This window comes from Phaseolus vulgaris, chromosome 7 (genome assembly GCF_051622355.1).
Source record: "Phaseolus vulgaris cultivar YP4 chromosome 7, ASM5162235v1, whole genome shotgun sequence".
In the NCBI taxonomy this organism is placed as follows: Eukaryota; Viridiplantae; Streptophyta; class Magnoliopsida; order Fabales; family Fabaceae; genus Phaseolus; species Phaseolus vulgaris.
The window spans coordinates 59,317,609-59,339,266 of NC_143504.1; the positions used below are offsets into that span (position 1 = coordinate 59,317,609).

At 28.8% G+C, this 21,658-nt stretch overlaps 3 protein-coding genes and 1 long non-coding RNA gene across 4 annotated transcripts; 3 read left to right on the top strand and 1 right to left on the bottom strand.

Moving 5' to 3' along the window:
• Window positions 1-4,126: 4,126 nt before the first annotated feature.
• LOC137827557 (uncharacterized) lies at window positions 4,127-6,051 on the top strand. The gene is given in 4 exon segments (XM_068633744.2): window positions 4,127-4,544; window positions 4,546-4,645; window positions 4,647-4,786; window positions 4,869-6,051. Coding segments are annotated over 4 exon segments (1,578 nt in total). The 5' UTR covers window positions 4,127-4,191; the 3' UTR covers window positions 5,854-6,051.
• Window positions 6,052-6,163: 112 nt separating this feature from the next.
• On the bottom strand, window positions 6,164-7,488 carry LOC137827559 (uncharacterized). The gene is made up of 3 exons (XR_011083759.1): window positions 7,324-7,488; window positions 7,098-7,172; window positions 6,164-6,320 (listed from the first exon to the last, which is right to left on the bottom strand). It is a non-coding gene; the product is annotated as an uncharacterized LOC137827559 (long non-coding RNA).
• Window positions 7,489-15,775: 8,287 nt separating this feature from the next.
• LOC137827551 (uncharacterized) lies at window positions 15,776-17,751 on the top strand. The gene is made up of 2 exons (XM_068633737.2): window positions 15,776-16,486; window positions 16,569-17,751. Exons 1-2 carry the CDS (start codon window positions 15,885-15,887, stop codon window positions 17,560-17,562), a joined length of 1,596 nt encoding a protein of 531 aa, XP_068489838.1. The 5' UTR covers window positions 15,776-15,884; the 3' UTR covers window positions 17,563-17,751.
• Window positions 17,752-19,206: 1,455 nt separating this feature from the next.
• Window positions 19,207-21,094, top strand: LOC137827560 (uncharacterized). Its single transcript, XM_068633745.2, has 2 exons — window positions 19,207-19,843; window positions 19,926-21,094. The coding sequence occupies exons 1-2, from the start codon at window positions 19,245-19,247 to the stop codon at window positions 20,908-20,910; spliced, it is 1,584 nt and encodes a 527-aa protein (XP_068489846.1). The 5' UTR covers window positions 19,207-19,244; the 3' UTR covers window positions 20,911-21,094.
• Window positions 21,095-21,658: the final 564 nt, after the last annotated feature.

Below are 21,658 nucleotides of genomic sequence, written 5' to 3' on the forward strand. Positions count from 1 at the left end.
TGATCACTAAAATGAAAAGAGAAGACGTGAATTATAAATCATTATATAATTAAGAATAAACTTTTACTTGAGTTACAGTAAAAAAAAAAAAAAAAACTACTAGCTCATATTGACATGAATGAATGAGGTAATAGTTTAGATACTGCTTGCTTGAGAAAAAAACAGATCAAGATGAATATAGCTTGAGGGAGCCATTCATGGAGGAAGATAATGATAAATCAGAAAAAGATAATAATCCAGAAATAAACTAGACGAAACCTAGAAATAATAAACCAGAGTTAGTACAACGAAAAAATAAAAAAAGATAATGATAAATATTGTGCAATAAGAATTTAAAATAAATCACAAAAACTAAAGAAAGTTAAAATTTAAAATTAAAGTTAATCACGATTAATTAAAACTACAATTGTATGTTATGACACAAAGCAAGAATTCATGTTTAAAACACTACAACATCGAAATTAAAGGTAAAAATAGTTTATCAGAAAAAAAAAATTATAAACAAGAGAGTGTTTAGCAAAATCCATAACATAGACCAGCAATAACCACAAACAAATAATTATGGTCAATCATGTTTGTTTTAAGATGAATTAGTAAACTGGATCCCTTATAATAATGGAACTGTAAAATGACCTAATTAATTCATAAGGATAGAAAAGTTTGTCCCTGCAAGAATAAGATTAAATAAATTATGCTCACTTAGTATATATTTTAAATAGAGTTTTACACACTGAAAAAATCCAAGAGAATGTAAAATAACTGAAAAGAATAGGTAACAGAAATCACCTTACATAAACAATCATTTTCCTTGTGCCTTATAAATAGTCTTAGGAATACAAGCCAAACTTTTAGACTCTGGTAGAGCTATGATGTTTGGAAAACTAATTCATTGCACATTGGCACTGTGAAATAACAAAACAAAAAATAAAAGGACCAAAATAAAAATATATATATATATTTTGGTTGGGTGTCTTTTGTATAATATTTTGGTTATTGTAGTGTAATGTATGTCAGATCCTTAGTTAGTTGGGTGATGAAAAATTTGTTTGGTGTTTTTCTAAACTCCTTTCATGGAAGAGAAGCTTCGAAACTACCTAGCGTAGCTTCAAAACTATCTAAACCCTAAACCGCTCCAACTTTAAATAAACAGTTATTTCTATGTTTCTAAATCTCGTTAACCAACATGATCCAAACATTATTCAACATAAGATTAACCGAAGTAGATGCATCTTGAATCTTGAAATGTTCAAAATATGACTCATGGACAATAAGATCGACCGAGCTCACTCCAAACTAGTCGCAACAAAGATCCAAATTAACTAAACAACTCTCACAATGTAATTATACATATTCTTTTTTAGTCATGGCAAAGAAAATAAATATTAAATTAAATATTATTATCGAATAAAATGCATGCAAAATTAGGTTATTTCACTTTTTTTTATACAAACATTCTACTTCACATATTTTTTCAATCGTTTAGTGTTCTTGTTCACACAAACAATATCCTAAGGACCACACGTCACAACATATGAATTTCCATTAACTTAACATTAATTTTGATAAATATATGATGTTGTTACAAATCATGTCAAGGTGACAACTGTACCAAAATTGATTGCAGGTCCCAAACAAATACAACACGTGAAAAAATACCACTAGCAGTGTGGATTCTTTAGCAGATATATACGTATATATATACACTGCAATAATTTTCTTAAAAATACATCGTTAAGATAAAATTCTGTTTTCAATTTTTTATTAATATAAAGTATACACACAAAATAAAATAATAAATACCATTATAAAATAAATAAAAAATATTGAAAGATAAAAGTTAGAAATGTCTGAATTCGAAAATGAAAAGAAATAGAAAACAGAAAACGCATTGAATTTAATAGCTTATCCGAGGACCACGTTACATGATTATATTTTTATAATTTCTATAATTTCATTTTATTTTTTAACGTATTTCACAATTTGTAATAAATAATTATAAAATTGAAAGAATTAGTGTTATGACAATATCATATATAAGTGTATGCAATCCTCAACCTCAAGAGCAGTAGAATGTTTGGGACAAGTATTCAATCCTCTTGATTTGTATGGAAAAAAAAAATAACCCAATTTTGCATGCATTTTATATGTATTTGTTAAAGTTGATTTTTGGTAAATACTTAATATGTATTTGTTTTGTTGTAGTGATTAAATCTTGCTGTATACAAAGTTAACGGGTGATACAATATCAGAAATAGCTCTGCAATTTTTATTTTTTTTAAATCTACATGTTATTCAAATAAATATAATAATATTTGCTTAATACAATAAATATAGTACTAAAAATAAATGAAAAAACTCTAAACATACTCACATGTGTATTCTAGAAATTACATAGACAGATTTACTAGTATTCTAATTACAACATGTATGATATTAATTAATACTCTGATAGTTAAAAACAACCAGAATAATAAAGTATAGATGAAAAAATTAAAACTCAAAATGGACTTATGCATGCATACCAATTTATACAACATACACATGTCAATAATAAAGTTATTATGTTAAGTAAGTAATATTGCAAATTAAAATATCCTATGATAGTGCTAAACTTATCCAGTTTATGTGACGAGGCAAAGAAATTTGTATTTTTTTAATTTGAGTTTATTAATCGAAAAATGATTTATAGATCATATTTATTTTCATTAAGACGCATGAATTCATAATATATAAATAATTATTAGTTTAGCTGGTGTTAAACTAGAATTAATGTTAATTAATAAATAATAAATTAAATAAATATAAATAATAAAATCAAACAATATTAGCATCAATTAAATCGAATAATTTTATTTATTTTTAAAAATAATTTAAATTAATTTTAACAAATTCATCATTGACATTAACATAAAAGAATTTACATTTTTAACTTTAAAAGGTTAATCTTTTACACTATAATAAAATTATTAAATAACATTTAATTTTTTTTAAATAATTAATTATTATATTGATTAAGTTAAATATTATTTTATAAATTAAAAAATATTAGTATTTTAAAAAAATATTATTAAATAAAATTTATAAACTAATTTTAAATTACTATCTCACACTTAATCTTTTAACTATTAATTATTTTATATTCTCAACTAATCTTTATAATAACTAAGATATTATATTGTATTAAAGTTAATTTAGTCAATATTTAATAATGTTACAATATTGAGTGACACAATTATTTAGAATTTAATTCGATAATTTTTATAATAAATTATCATAATTTTAGTAAAAAATAAAAAAAGATTGAAAAAAAAATTATGTTTAACATAAATAATTTTTTATTTTCAAAAATAAAAAAAATTAAAATTGAAGCACTTATTTTATATGTAATTAAAACATATTTAACCTTATTATCAAAAACAACTTTTCGTTTCGTGTACGAATATCATTGAGTATATGGAATCTCATTCAGCACAAGATTTATTTGTGTTACCTGTAAATGGAATTTTTTTATAAGAATATTTTAATGATGTTTAAATATAATTTTTTTCTATATATATATATTATGGGATTTTCTATTTAGTTCACACAATTTTAAAAAAATATACTTAAAGATAATTATTATTTTTATATATAAGACATATAATTTTTGTGTTACTACTCTATTCAAATCTTATTTTTCTATATTTCTTACATTAAATAAACAGAATAGACAATTTAAAATATATATTTAATTTTTTCAATAATTGTAATATTTAATAATAAGTTAAATTATATATTTTTAAAAAAAAATACGAAGATGACAATGTGCATGTTTTCGTCCGTGTATATATATAATTATTGTATATTACTAATTAAAATAAGTTATTATAGTAGGAATGGAGAAAGAAAGTTGATGCGATGACAAAACAGTACACGACAATGATTTTAAGTATTTTTGTTTTAGGTTTGGTCTAACCCCACCCTTTAATCTTATCCAGAAGTAAGAGGAAGGACACATTTCTCACGTGCTTTACTTTACTAAGTTAGAAATAAGTGTATTCATGATAGTTTCCTGTATCAATAGTAAAGGACTTCCCACTCCATAATAGTATAAATAGGTGTCTTTCATAGGAATCTAACCATCCACAAATCAACTCAGATCTCTCTATTTATCTATACTTTATCCATCATTTTCTACAGTTTGTTAAGAAAATGTCAATCCCTCCACCAAATGATCCATCCAGAGGTTGTTCATCAGAATTCTCACAGCCTCTCCGAATGGTAGATTTTGTTGAAGCTCTAGAATTGTTAAATAATATCAACCGTGTGAACGTCGTGGAAGGAAACTTGACTGGAATTGAGTACAGGACAGGTGATCAAGAATTAGATATTCGTCGTCCTGTATATTGTTGGGACAGAAGGCCCTACCAGGAGATCTTTGAAAATGGCTTCCAAGCATGACCTCAAGGACAAACTCCCAACTCCACTTATTATGATTTGCATCACTTCATTGAACATGCAGGAGCCCCTCTTGATTCCAATAGGCCTCCAACTACAACACATGTGTACCACACTCAACAATGCTTGGCAACCAACACCTTCTATCGAAGTCCTCCCACCCGGCTCTCAGATCCAATTTTATCGTTATGAAATTTATGCTCCTGGTGGTATTTGGTATTTGGGTTGCTCTCAGTCTTAATAGTTACCCATATATTTCTCAAGCTGAAGTTTGCTTTGTTGGAGGAATTGCATCTCAGTACATTCGATCTTGTCTCATATTCACAGCAACACGTGAAGCCGGAGCAAGGTTAGATTACATCTCATGCTATATAATTTTTATAATCATCTCATATAATCAATCACTAACTATAACCTATTATATTGTGCAGGTTTCCGAGATTACAGAGAGAAACAAGATTGGTGATAAACAGAAATTTTAATCCAGTGTCATTTCCTTACCTTGAAGTTGTAGTTCATATGCCAGTGTACTACTACAGAGATGATAATGGTGTAAACAGATACCTACCTGAAGAAACTTATCCGCCTAGGAGAGAGAAAAGAGAGGTCTTGAGTGCTGATGAGGATGCTGCTCTTAAGTGGTATACTAGTTCAGTTCTAGAGATACCAAGTTATATAAATTCTGCATTGCGTTCATCAAGAACAAATGAAGTTTATTTCTTCTTAAAAAATAAGTATGTGCGGGTTTATTACACTCCTGGACAAACAGATGATAAGATTTTGACTGATTTACGTTGGATTTATGATGGCTTTCCATCACTTGTTGATACGCCATTTGGAGAATATGGAATAGACTGTGTCTTCGACACTGAAGGCAACGAAGCATATATCTTTTGTACCAAACTTTGTGCCTACATAGACTATGCTCCAGGTACAATGAATGACAAGATTCTCTCAGGTCCTACCACAATTGCTGAAATGTTTCCCGTCCTAAAAAACACAGTGTTTGAGAATGGCATAGATTCTGCATTCAGGTCAACCAAAGGAAAAGAAGTTTACCTATTCAAGGGAAATAAGTATGGTCGCATAATGTATGATTCCAAACAGCTTGTTGGCACCATTCGTAATATCACTGATGGGTTTCCTGTTTTGAAAGGTACCATCTTTGAAAATGGAATTGATGCTTGTTTTGCTTCTCATAAGGAGAATCAAGCTTATCTTTTCAAGGGAGAAAACTATGTACGGATCATTTTCACCCCAGGCACTACCGATGACACTCTTGTGGGTGATGTGAAGTCTATCTTTAATGGTTGGCCACTTCTTAGAGGCATTCTACCTCTCGACAATAAAGGAGTTGATGCTCATCCTCAATCTGATCATGAAGAACCATATCCTGATCAACATGATGAGCTTTGAAAAAAAAATAACAAGATGCCATAATATGATAAGAATAAGGCTTTCATTGCCAAAGTATTGCTTCCTTTTCTTTCTTTCTTTCCTAATGTAATAAGTGTGGATGCTTGTGTTTACTTTCTTCTATGTGGATATTTGCTTTCCTTTCTTCATGTAATGCTAATGGTTTAATAATAAAAGTGTGCTTTTTGATTGAATAAATTATTCTAAATTTGTTTCCTTTAAAAAATTTACGGAGATGTTTATTGGTTGATTTGATTCCAGTGTATTTTTTAAAGGCTATGTGTAACACCCCATAATTTACATATAACTATTACAATAAAAGTTCTACCAGTTTCTATACAAACTTGGAGTTTTTCAAAACATTCCTAATACATGATTAGGATTTATAGAAATACAAATATTTACATATCCACAGCTCAAAATAAAACTCTGTAACCTCTAAGGCTCTCCTGCACCTGTATGGTCATCTGCTCGTGTACATAGTACAGTCATCGCAGTTCAAACACAGCAAGAAAAGCAAGGGTAAGCTACTGAAAATAGAATTTTATAATATACACACTTAAATCCAAAGAGAAAACCAAGTTACATGATCAATTTCTCAAATTACACAATCTTCTTCAAATCCCAACATTAAAACAATCACATAGATCTCACATGGATCTACACATCCAGAATATTCAACAAACAACATCTTCCGGAAGACCCGTATTAAGTAAGTCCTACCAGAGACTAACACCTGATCCAAAGATTACCAGCGAATCCAACAAAAAGGATTAGGGTAAGTTCAATACAACCCAAGCCGTGCATCTCATATGTCACAGTGTGCATGAACTCCCCCATCAGCTTCTCACCACCTGATATCTTAGTCTATGTGACTTAGATCATCAGTGAAGCTCGGAGATCTCTGTTACCACTTAGGCATCAATACTTAATATACAACAAACATCAGTCCATACATTATCTCAAATGTATGAATTCAATTTCATACCATTTCGTCATACAATATCATTCAAAAAGTTATCCACAATATTCAAAAGTTTATTTGGCATAAAAAAATACACTTTAATACTAAATCATCAAAACCCAATATTTTCACAAATTTAAATAATATATAAACAAACAACCCAATATAAATAAACACACAACATCCCTGCAAGAGAAATTGAATATTGGGACCACGTCCCTTCCGCATTCAGGTCTTCTATCCTAGGGTGCTATTAAAAAATAAATTTAGCTTCCCTTACCTCAATTGCTTGCTTTCCAAGCAACTTTTAGAATTTTATTCCCCACCGTTTGGATAAGCTTCAAGATTTACGGGCCTAATGCAAATTATCCAAACAGAACAAAATTTCAGTATATAATAGAATAAGTTGAGAGGATTAAACTTCTCAACTGACCCCATCAAAATTGATGACTAAATCCTAAGGAAAAACAGAGAACACAGGATATTTAGAGTAAAAATGAACTTACTCTGTTTGAAAATCTGATCGGGTAGAAATGTTCCTTAACTCCTCTGCTACAGCGTGGTATGATCAGATTCTAAAATAGATGAAGATTGAGAGAGAAATTAAGAGAGAGGGAGAGAAGAGAATTGGAGAGAGAGAGAAAGTGGTTTGGAAGAATGAAGAAGAAAGTGATAGTGGGCACACTGTTTCTGCTTTATATAAAGAAAGTGTCGTTACACTATGATACGTAAACTCAAGTAAAAATGATATAAAGAAGAAAAGAAAAATAAATCCAATAAAATTATTGAGGACTATGTGAATTTCATAAAGTATAATCTATTTTTTATTGTCAATAAATAAATAAATTAAAAAAAATATTTTAGAAGTGTTATAAACTTTATAAAAATATCAACAACCTCATCATCTTGTTTACGAATTTAGAAAAATATTACAAATATCAATAATAAGCAAACAAAACCAATACGAGACCTAGGCTTCCTGCAAAATTATGCAGAAAACCTTGCATAAGTATCCTTTTGATGAAGCACAATCTATATGTGAAACAAAAAGAATGTTCATATGTTAAAAACCCCACAACATATTATAATTATTAGAATAAAAAAATAATTTAAAATAAAATTATTAGAATTAGGTGAGTATCCAATTTGTACACTTTGATTTCAAATGTTATATTTAAACAAAATCAAGTTTGAAAAACTATACTAATGACGATAATTTAAAATACATAAAATCAAAGAAATACAATAATATTTAGAGGTGGTGGTGAAAATTATCGTCCATGATAATGAACAACAAAAACAACTATATAAAAAATTGTCATCTATATAAAAATAAAAATTACAACTTTAATCACATCTAAATTAAAAAATAAATTAACGACAATTAATAGACAATATATTGAAAATGATCACTCTAAAGATTCTAAAAATTATCGTCTAAACACCTTTGTCTCACAATGATTATACATATTCTTTTTAGTCATGGCAAAGAAAATAAATATTAAATTAATTATTAAGATATTTATGTAGGACTATTATCGAATAAAAGGCATGCAAAATTGGGTTATTTCACTTTTTTTAACACAAACATTCTACTTCACATATTTTTTCAATCGTTTAGTGTTCTTGTTCACACAAACAATATCCTAAGGACCACACGTCACAACATATGAATTTCCATTAACTTAACATTAATTTTGATAAATATATGATGTTGTTACAAACCATGTCAAGGTGACAATTGTACCAAAATTGATTGCAGGTCCCAAACAAATACAACACGTGAAAAAATACCACTAGCAGTGTGGATTCTTTAGCAGATATATACGTATATATATACACTGCAATAATTTTCTTAAAAATACATCGTTAAGATAAAATTCTGTTTTCAATTTTCTATTAATATAAAGTATACACACAAAATAAAATAATAAATACCATTATAAAATATAAAAAAATATTGAAAGATAAAAGTTAGAAATGTCTGAATTCGAAAATGAAAAGAAATAGAAAACAGAAAACGTATTGAATTTGATAGCTTATCCGAGGACCACACGTTACATGATTATCTTTTTGTAATTTCTATAATTTCATTTTATCTTTTTAACGTATTTCATTTTATAAATTCTAGAGTTGATAATTAAACTTTTGATAATTAATTATATATCAATTTTAAAATATTTATCAATAATAATAAAAACTAATTTAAATACTAATAATTTTTTAATATTTAAAATAATATTTAATTTACACAATATAATAAATAATTATTTTTAAAATAAAATAAAATTAATTTTTATTTAATAATTTTTTTAGTAATAATCTTTATAAAAGTTCAAAACTGAAATTTAGCTAATTGAAGAAGTTATAAAAGTTCAAACCTGAAATTAATTATTTGATTAAATTAGAAACTATTTTATAAATTAAAAAAATATTAATATTTAAAATAATTTTTATTATCAATAAAAAAATATAATTTTTTAAAACTGATATCTAATTATTAATTATTAAAATTTTAATATATTTTAAATTAATTATTTTTAGTGTTTTAAAAATTAATTTAGAATTTAAAGTATTTCTTAGTAAATAAAATCTTGATAACTAATTTAAATACTAATTTATAAAATTTTATTAATAAAAAACACTTTATATATTAATAACTTTTTATTTCTAAAATAATATATAATTTAAAGTTAATACAATTTTTATTTTTAAATTTAATTAATATTTAATAATATTTTAGTGTGATATGCAGGCATAAGTCCATTTTATATATATTTTTATCCTATATTATATTTGCATAGCATAAATGTCATCAAAGTATAACATTTATAATACTAATTAATACTCTCGTAGTTAAAAACAGCCTCGTAAAAAAGAGAAAGAAAAAAAATTCTCTGTTTAAAAATAAATATAATAGTTACAAATGATATTGTTTAATTGTTTCCTATATCTAAGAACATAGTTTTTGTTTCCAATTTTAGTAATTATTTTACTAAAATTATCATAATAAAAAAATATCAATTAGAATTAGCTTCTAAATAATAGCATAAAAAATGTAACATTATTAAAACCCACTAAGTAAACTTTAACATGACCTAAAAGATTAACTTTTTGTGTAAAAATGTAAAATTATTTTTAAATATATTGTTTTGTGTTAAAAATGTAAAATTATTTTTAAATATAATTTTATATTATGTAAAGTGTGTGTATTGGTTAAGTTGATGCTTAATATGATAATATAGTCAACCTAACTAATTATGAGTTGAGGTTAATTTTTTTTAAATATGTAAAAACATTTGTGTTAATGTGTAATAAATTAATTAACATTAACTCAAATAAATATTAAAATGTATTTAATTCCATATGGTTTAATTAACATTAAATTAAATAACTTTTATAAAGTAAAAAACATATGGACGTCAATTTAGCTAATATTAAATTATTTTAATTAAAAATTAATGTTAGAGTTTACTTAACTAACACTAATTAGAATTGTAAAAATTGACACTAATGAACTAGTATTCATAGTTTTAGAGCCTGTTACATATATAATATAAATTTATCACTATTAATTAATTAATCCTAATTTTTACTTGTTAGAATCGATTTTTAGTGAAGTTAAATTTATATTTTCTTATAGTGATTTGAGTTATATAAAAAAAAATGAAATCAACTTCTTCAATTAGATATATTTTGGGGTTTGAACTTTCACAAAGATTATATTTTCTAATTTGGTATAAAGTGTGTTTAGTTTAGGATGTATCTTGAAATTTTTGTAGGTGAATTTCTGATATAATAATTATGAACTTTTAATTTTATTTTCAATCTAATAATAAATCTCATGGCTTCTTCAAGATTAGGATTGCAAGTTATGTTACAAAGAGTACTTTATTCTTCAAGATTGTAAATTATGTCACAAAGGAGTAAATACATGCTTGTGTAGACTAGCCTTAAGGAATTGGAAAGTTAGGTCTCATTCCTTCCAATAAGACTCATACAAGAATACGAAATGGTTAAGTCTTGTTTGATTAGTACTCATCATTTTCCAATAAAGATCCTAGTTAGTGCAAACTAATCTAAGTATCCAAACTACATATATTATTTTTGGTAGAGTAAATTTATTTGGATTTTTCAAATCCATTTAAAACAAACTAAATTTATATTAAATCTACTTTATCAATTAGATTCAATTTTTTATGGGACTGACTTGACGTGGGTCAACTCAACCCAACCTTGGTAGACTTGACTCGACCTACCTTAAGTCGACTCAGCTCGACATGATCTACCTGGTCCGAGCTGACTAAGCTCGAATCGGGCCCAAGCCGACTCGGTTCGACCTAGATCTGACTTGACTTGGCTTGAGTTGGGTTAGACGTGTTGACTTGAACTCGGGCCAACTCGACTCGACCTTGAATCGCACCGACTTGGCTTTTTCTAAACCTAGGCCAACTCAACTCGACCTGGATCTGGGCTGACTTGGCTCAACTTGGCCTCGGGCCAACTTGGCACGACATGGAACATGTCCGACTAGCCTCGAACTAGGCTTATGCGCAGACTGACTTGGAAGCAGGTTGATTTAGCTAGACTTGGGCTCGGGTAGACTCGACTCGACATGGGACCATACATACTTGACTCGACTTGGCTCAACCTGGATTTGGGCCGACTCGGCTTGGCAAGGGGCCCATGCCGACTCATCTTGAAATGGGTTCAAGTTGACTCGACTTGACCTGGTACCAAGACAACTTGGCTCGACTTGAGCCCAGACTGACTCTGCTCTACATAAGCCCATGCTGACTCAACTTGACATGGGGTCATGTCGGCTCAGCTCAACTTGGTACTAGGTCGATTCAAGTTGACTTGGGCCTGAACCAACTCGGTTGATAGAGGCTCGACACGACTTGGGCCTGAACAGACTCGGTTGGACAGTGTTCGAATCGACTCGACTCCACCAAGACCTAAGTTGACTCGGCTGGACCTGGACTTGGGTCGAATCAACTGCACTGGGCCGGACAGGCTTTACCTCAGCATGCACTGACTCTACTCCACATGGGCATGAGCTCACCTGTCTCTACATGGGTTTGGGTTGACTTAGCTCAAACTGGGTCCATGCCATCTCAAGTCAACATGGGTCCAGGTTGACTCGACTCGATCCGGGCTGGGGTCGAGACAACTCGACATGGGTTCGGGTTAACTCGACTCGGCCCGGATCGACTCGGCTAGACCTGGTCCCGTGTCATGTTGGCTCGACTTGGACTGGATCATTTTGACTCAATCTAGGCCCAAGTCGACTCAACTAGACTTGGGCTCGAATCGACTTAGCTCGACTTGAGTCCTGGTTTACTTGACTCAACTTAGGTCCGAAATGACTCAAAATCCATCACAAAATTCATTTTGGATAATTAAAAATGTATTGAATGTATATCTAATCCAAATCTATTTAGATGAATTGAATTTAAATCCAAAAAATAAATTTGAATTTAAAATCTAAAAAATAAATTTGAATTTAAAATAAATATATTTAAATGGACTTACAAACAATAAATTTTTTTTGAATAATTATGAATTACAATTTAATTTTTTTAAAAAGATAGGTACCTTATAAAAGAATGGTTTTAAAGGGAGGTAAAAGAGTGAATGGTTATAAAATTATACAATAAATTGGTACATTGTATATTCAAATAACAACTTACGTGTTTCATGCATTTACATTGGATGCACTCATATATCCATTAAGTACATGATAATAGGTTGTTTTCTAATTTTAACATTTTTTTTACTAAAATTAGCATAGTTCATATTGTAAGAAAATGATTATGAGATATTATGATATACTAGAATTTAGTTTATGAACACATGACTATCTTTAAGGATGGTATATTCAGCTTAGTAAATATTGATTAAAGTTATATTATGGATATATTTACTTATTATTTAATAAATAAATATTAATCAATATTTTTTATTGATAGCAATCATATATTTATATTTTTCATTTGTAACATTAACAATGACACTAAATTTATTAAAATATTATTTCTCATTTGTATATTTAGATTTAATTTTAATAAATCATAGGTACGTATAATCTCTTTTATTTAATTTTTAATATTAAATATAAATATATATATATATAAATAATAAAATAAAAAATATGAATGCATATATATTAGAGTATCTGTGTGTTTCCGTAGTAATTAATAATAAAAAATTATAAAACTAAAAAAATTAAAGTTATGACAAATTATATATTTATAAAAAATAATGTAAAGTTAATGGAAATTCATATGTTGTGAAGTGCGGTCACTCGGATATGTGATTTGTATGAACAAAAAACACTAAACGACATGAAAAAAAAATCTTACATAAATATTTTGGTTTGTATGAAAAAAAAAAATCCAATTTTGCATTCATTTTATTCGATAATAATCTTACATAAATATTTTATCTTTCACTACAAGACAATCATGAAATAAAAACTAATTTTTAGATATCAAAATAATTAGTTGTAATAATAACTAAATTAGAGACCATTTTAAAAATTAAATAAAAAATTAGTTTATAAATTAATTTTTATTATTGTTAAATAGTTTCTAAATTGGTATCTAATTACTAACCAAGGTTTTAGAGACCAAATTTAGAAACTAAATAATTGGTAGTTAAAACCTTGGTTGTTAATTAGATACCAATTTAGAAATTATTTAACAATAATAGAAACTAATTTAGAAACCCAATTTTTTTATTTAGTTTCTAAAATGGTTTCTAATTTAGTTAATATTGCAAGTAATTATTTTTGTTTCTAAAAATTTGTTTCTATTTCATGATTTTCTTGTAGTGTTTTAACATAAACAATCCTACATAGTTATATTAAAATCCTTTTTTTTCAATATTTCTTTCATTAAATAAATACATAAGACAATTTAAACCGTAAATTTTAAAGTCGGTAGCTAAAATTTTGTTACCTAATTAAATACCAATTTAAAAATTATTTATCAATAATAAAAAATAATTTATATATTAATTTTTTAATATTTAAAATAATATTTAATTTATTCAATATATCAACTAATTATTTTTAATTTTTAAAATTAATTTTTATTTAATAATTTTCTCATAGTGACCCTTTTTATAAAATTTCTAAATTTCTAGAAATTTAACTAACCGAAGAAGTTGATTGAATAAAAAAGAAAATAGTGTAAATAACTAACATCATTACGAGAAAATACAGATTTAGTGTCAATTAAAAGTCAACTCAACTAAGTAGAAATAGACATTAATTAGTCAATAACATTAGATATAGGTATCTATGTAATTTATTAGTGTATCTATGTAGTATAAGTTAATACTCACTAATACAAAACAATGTTTTAATGACGATTAAAAGGATTTTTATCTAATAACTGTTATTATTTTAGATATTATTTTAGATGTCGTTATAAATTAGTTATTTATAATGACGATTCTAGAACCGTTCTTATAAAACTTCATTAATTACACGTATAAAAAATATCATTATTTTGTTAAATAAAAGAAAAAATATATTTATAACAACAATTTTAATAATTTTTTAGTTTATAAAATTATTTTTAATTTAATTAAATAATAACTAATTATTTTAATTTATAAAATTAATTTTTATTTAATTATTTTATTACTGTGTTATTTACTCACTATTAAAAATATTGTTTTAATAACTACACAGTAGAAAAGTTAAACTATAATTATAAGGTGATACAATAGAATTTTAAAATGGATCAATCTCTTCAAATAGATTTACATCTCAGAAATATCACTCTTTTAGCTGCATTATTGTATTAATAGGTATTTTACTCCAAATTGTTATCACTTGGCTTTTAATTTAGCGCATAAATAATCAGTGGGATGTCATAAAATGCCAAGATTAAAATAATATTTTTATTTTAAAAAGAATGAAAATAAGTGAATTATGTTTCACAGAAATATAATATTTTATTTGAAAAGAACAAAACAAAATTAAAATTAAAATTAAAACACACTTATTTTATATGTGATGATAACATATTTAACCTTATTATCAAAACAACTTTTCGTTTCGTGTACGAATATAGCAACCATCATTGAGTATATGGAATCACATACAGCACAAGTTTTATTTGTGTTACTTCAGCTAGTTTTTCTTTTTTTTTTTATTGGTGTTTCGTCTATTTGATTTGTCTGTATTTGCTTTAGTGGAATGTTGGATGAAGTTTCTGTCAGATTTTGTTTTGTCATGTTATGTCAGTAGCTGCTTTGTTTTTTAAATGTTTGAAAGATGTTATGCGGTTAGACTCGTACCCTTTTGTATAATGATTGAATCACTATTGGAGTGGTTCTTGGGTATATATATTATTGATTGCTGATAAAAAAAAGTCACGAAAATTTTAATTTGATTTAAAAAATATTTTAATGATGTTTAAATATAACTTTTTTCTATATATATTATGGAATTTTATATTTAGTTCACACAATTTAAAAAAATATATATATAGTTAAATATAATTATTATTTTTATATATAAGACATATAATTTTTTTGTGTTATTACTCTATTCAAATCTTATTTTTCAATATTTCTTACATTAAATAAACAGAAAAGACAATTTAAAATATTTCTTTTTCAATGATGGTAATATTTCATAATAAGTTAAATTATATATATATATATATATATATAATTTTTTTTAAAAAAACGAAAATGACTATGTGAATGTTTTCGTCCGTGTATATATATATATAATTATTGTATATTAGTAATTATTATGGTAGGAATGGAGAAAGTTGATGTGATGACAAAAGAGTATACGACAAGGATTTTAAGTATTTTTGTTTTAGGTTACCTCTAACCCCACCCTTTAACCTTATCTAGAAGTAAGATGAATGACACATTTTTCACGTGCTTTACTTTAAGCTAGAAATAAGTGTATTAATGGTAGTTTCCAATAACAATAGCAAAGAAGTTCCCACTCCATGATAGTATAAATAGGTGTCTCTCATAGGAATCTAACCATCCTCAAATCAAATCATATCCCTTTGTAAAGTTTGTTAAGAAAATGTCAATCCCTCCACCAAATGATCCATCTAGAGGCTGCTCCTCAGAGTTCTCACAGCCTCTACAGCTACAAGATTTGGTTGACGCTCAAGAATTATTGGAAAATGTGAACCGTGTGAACGTTGTTGAAGGAAACTTGACAAGAATTGAGTACAGGATAGGTGATCAAGAATTAGATATTCGCCGCCCTGTGTATCGTTGGGACAGAAGGCCCTACCATGACATCTTTGTAAATGGCTTTCAAGCATGGCCTCAGGAACAAACTCCCAACTCCACTTACTATAATTTACATCACTTCATTAATCATGCAGGTGCCCCTCTTGATCCAGATCGGCCTTTAAATACAAGACATGTCTTTGTGAGTACCACTCTCAGTAATAGTTGGCAACCAAGACCTTCAACTGCAGTCCTCCCACCCGGCTCTCATATTCAATTTTATCGTTATGAAATTTATGCTCCTGGTGGTATTTGGGTTGCTGTCACTCTTGGGCATCAATACGACCAATATGCTTCTCAAGCTGAAGTTTGCTTTGTTGGAGGTATTGCACCTCAATACATTCGATCTTGTCTCATATTCACAGTAACGCGTGAAGCCGGATCAAGGTTGGATTACATCTCATGCTATATTATTTTTATAATCACCTTATATCATCGATCACTAGCTATAAGTTATTATATTGTGCAGGTATCCGAGATTTCAGAGAGAAAGAAGATTGGTGATAAACAGGAATTTTAATCCAGTGTCATCTCCTTACGCTGAAGTTGTAGTTTATATGCCGGTGTACTACTACAGAGATGAAAACGGTGTAAACAGATACCTACCTGAAGAAACTTATCCGCCTAGGAGAGAGAAAAGAGAAGCTTTGGATGCTAACGAGGATGCTGCTCTTAAGTGGTATACTAGTTCAGTTTTAGAGATACCAAGTTATATAAATTCTGCATTGCGTTCATCCAGAACAAATGAAGTTTATTTCTTCTTAAAAAATAAGTATGTGCGGCTGTATTACACTCCTGGACTGACAAATGATAAGATTTTGGCTGATTTGCGTTGGATTGGTGATGGCTTTCCATCACTTATTGATACGCCATTTGGAGAATATGGAATAGACTGTGCCTTCGACACTGAAGGCAACGAAGCATATATCTTCTCTACCAAACTTTGTGCCTACATGGACTATGCTCCAGGTACACTGAATGACAAGATACTCTCAGGTCCTACCACAATTGCTGAAATGTTTCCCGTCCTAAAAAACACAGTGTTTGAGAATGGCATAGACTCTGCATTCAGGTCAACCAAAGGAAAAGATGTTTACTTATTCAAGGGCAATAAGTATGGTATCATAGAGTATGATTCCAAGCAGCTTGTTGGCACCATTAGTAACATCACTGATGGGTTTCCTGTTCTGAAAGGTACCATCTTTGAAAATGGAATTGATACGTGTTTCGCTTCTCATAAAGAGAATCAAGCTTATCTTTTCAAGGGAGAAAACTATATACGGATCAATTTCACCCCAGGTACTACAGATGACACTCTTGTGGATGTTGTGAAGCCCATCCTTAATGGTTGGCCAATTCTTAGAGACATTCTGCCTCTCGACAATAAAGGAGTTGATGCCAATTCTCAGACTGATCATCAACAACAATATCCTCAACAACATGATGACCATGATGAGCTTTAAAGAAAAAAGAACAAGATGTCATAATATGATAAGAATAAGGCTTTCATTGCCAAAGTTTGTTTCCTTTTCTTTCCTAATGTAATGTAATAAGTGTGATGCTAGTGTTTACTTGTATTTGGATATTTGCTTTCCTTTCTTCATGTAATATTAATGGTTTAATAATAAAAGTGTGCTTTTTGGTTGAATAAATGATTCTAATTTTTTTTCCTTTAAAAAATTTACGGAGATGTTTATAGGTTGATTTGATTCCAGTGTATTTTTTAAAGGCTATGATACGTAAATCCAAGTAAAAATGATATAAAGAAGAAAAGAAAAATAAATCCAAGAAAATCATTGAAGACTATGTGAATTCCACGAAGGACTAATAATAAAAAAAATGTGGATATACGTGTTTCACTAATACAAAATAAAGACGACAACTTTAACCATTGTCTAAATTAAGAAAAAAAAATAACGACAATCTAACGGATTGAAAATCATCACACTGAAATTCTAAAATTAGTTATCTAAAAATCTTTGTCTCAATGCAATCATACATTTTTTTTTTCATGGCAAAGAAAATAAATATTAAATTAATTACTATGATATTATGTAGAACTATTATCGAATAAAACGCATGCAAAATTGGGTTATTTCACTTTTTTTTATACAAACATTCTACTTCACATATTTTTTCAATCGTTTGGTGTTCTTGTTCATACAAACCATATCCCAGAGACCACACGTCAAAACAATTAAACCATATCCCAAAGACCACACAAAAACATATGAATTTCTATTAACATTAATTTTGATAACTATGATGTTGATACAAACCGTATCAAGGTGACAACTGTACCAAAACTAATTGCAGGTCCCAAACAAACACAACACGTGAAAAAATACCAGCAACGGTGTGGATTCTTTAACACATATATAAAAACTGTAATAAATTTCTTAAGAATACATCGTTACGATAAAATTATGTTTTCAACTTTTTATTTAATTTTTTTAAAATCAATTTTATACTTTCTATTTCAATTTTTTTATTAATATAAAGTATACACACACAAAAATAATAAATATCATTATAAAATAAATTAAAAAAATAAATCACTTTCGTGTTTATCAAAAACAACTTCTCACTTCTCTCTCACCTTATAAGTTACAATATTAACGTATCTCAAGTCTGACTCTCTTCTCTTATTTTCTTTTCTAATGGAGACACAACATTCCATTTTCACTTTTTTTTCTCTTTCTCTTTACTTCTCTCTTTTTTTTATGGTACTCTCATTCTCAATTTTTTTCAATTTTTTCTGATTTTGTTCCAATTGTTCCATCTTCTTTACATGTGTTTCTGTATATAGTTTTGTATTGGTTTACAAGCACGTGAAGTTTGGTCCCTTGGTTGAATTAAAACGAGTGACTCTTTGTCCAACATGTTCTCTTCTCCAATTTCTCTTTGTCCAAGTATTTTTGTTTTAGGTTACCTCTAACCCCACCCTTTAACCTTATCTAGAAGTAAGACGAAGGACACATTTTTCACTTGCTTTACTTTAAGCTAGAAATAAGTGTATTAATGGTAGTTTCCAATAACAATAGCAAAGAAGTTCCCACTCCATGATAGTATAAATAGGTGTCTCTCATAGGAATCTAACCATCCTCAAATCAAATCATATCCCTTTGTAAAGTTTGTTAAGAAAATGTCAATCTCTCCACCAAATGATCCATCCAGAGGTTGCTCATCAGAATTCTCACAGCCTCTACAGCTACAAGATTTGGTTGACGCTCAAGAATTATTGGAAAATGTGAACCGTGTGAACGTTGTTGAAGGAAACTTGAGAGGAATTGAGTACAGGATAGGTGATCAAGAATTAGATATTCGTCGCCCTGTGTTTCGTTGGGACACAAGGCCCTATCAGGACCTCTTTGTAAATGGCTTCCAAGCATGGCCTGAGGGACAAACTCCCAACTCCACTTACTATAATTTGCTTCACTTCATTGAACATGCAGGTGCCCCTCTTGATCCAAACCCGTCTTCAACTACAAGACATGTCTTTGTGAGTACCACTCTCAACAATGCTTGGCAACCAAGACCTTCAACTGCAGTCCTCCCACCCGGCTCTCGTATTCAATTTTATCGTTATGAAATTTATGCTCCTGGTGGTATTTGGGTTGCTGTCACCCTTGGAGATCGATACCAATATGTTTCTCAAGCTGAAGTTTGCTTTGTTGGAGGTATTGCACCTCAGTACATTCGAGCTTGTCTCATATTCACAGCAACACGTGAAGTCGGATCAAGGTTGGATTACATCTCATGTTATATTATTTTTATAATCATCTTATATCATCCATCACTAACTATAAGCTATTATATTGTGCAGATTTCCGAGATTACAGAGAGAAATAAGATTGGTGATAAACAGGAATTTTAATCCAATGTCATCTCCTTACGCTGAAGTTGTAGTTTATATTCCGGTGTACTGGTACACAGATGAAAACGGTAAAAACAGATACCTACCCGAAGAAATTTATCCGCCTATGAGAAAGAAAAGAGAGACCTTGGATGCTGATGAGGATGCTGCTCTTAAGTGGTATACTAGTTCAGTTTTAGAGATACCAAGTTATATAAATTCTGCATTGCGTTCATCAAGAACAAATGAAGTTTATTTCTTCTTAAAAAATAAGTATGTGCGGGTGTATTACACTCCTGGAGAGACAGGTGATAAGATTTTGACTGATTTGCGTTGGATTTATGATGGCTTTCCATCACTTGTTGATACGCCATTTGGAGAATATGGAATAGACTGTGCTTTCGACACTGAAGGCAACGAAGCATACATCTTCTGTACCAAACTTTGTGCCTACATGGACTATGCTCCAGGTACAACAAATGACAAGATTCTCTCAGGTCCTACCACAATAACTGAAATGTTTCCCGTCCTAAAAAACACAGTGTTTGAGAATGGCATAGACTCTGCATTCAGGTCAACCCAAGGAAAAGAAGTTTACTTATTCAAGGGCAATAAGTATGGTCGCATAAAGTATGATTCCAAGCAGCTTGTTGGCACCATTCGTAACATCACTGATGGATTTCCTGTTTTGAAAGGTACCATCTTTGAAAATGGAATTGATGCGTGTTTCGCTTCTCACAAGGAGAATCAAGCTTATCTTTTCAAGGGAGAAAACTATGTACGAATCATCTTCACCCCAGGTACTGCAGATGACACTCTTGTGGGTAATGTGAGGCCTATCTTTGATGGTTGGCCGCTTCTTAAAGGCATTCTACCTCTCGACAATAGAGGAGTTGATGCTCATCCTCAGTCTGGTCAGGAAAAACCATATCCCGATCAGCATGATGAGCTTTGAAAAAAAAAAGAACAAGATGCCATAATATGATAAGAATAAGGCTTTCATTGCCAAAGTTTGCTTCCTTTTCTTTCCTAATGTAATAAGTATGGATGCTTGTGTTTACTTTCTTGTATGTGGATATATGCTTTCCTTTCTTCTTGTAATGCTAATGGTTTAATAATAAAAGTGTGCTTTTTGGTTGAATAAATGATTTTAAATTTTTTCCTTTAAAAAAATTACGGAGATGTTTATAGGTTCATTTGATTCCAGTGTATGTTTTAAAGGCTATGATACGTAAACCCAAGTAAAATGATGTGAAGAAGAAAAAAAAAAATCTAAGAAAATCATTGAGGACTATGTGAATTCCATAAAGTATAATCTATTTTTTTATTAACAATAAATAAATATATTAAAAAATATTTTAGAAGTATCATAACCCTTATAAAAATATCAACAACCTCATCATCTTGTTTACGAATTTGAAAAAACATTACAAATATCAATAATAAAGTAAACAAAACCAATACATATTCTTTTTTAGTCATGACAAAGAAAATAAATATTAAATTAATTATTAAGATATTTATGTAGGACTATTATCGAATAAAAGGGATGCAAAATTGGGTTATTCCATTTTTTTATATACAAACATTCTACTTCACATATTTTTTCAATCGTTTAGTGTTCTTGTTCACACAAACAATATCCTAAGGACCACACATCACAACATATGAATTTCCATTAACTTAACATTAATTTTGATAAA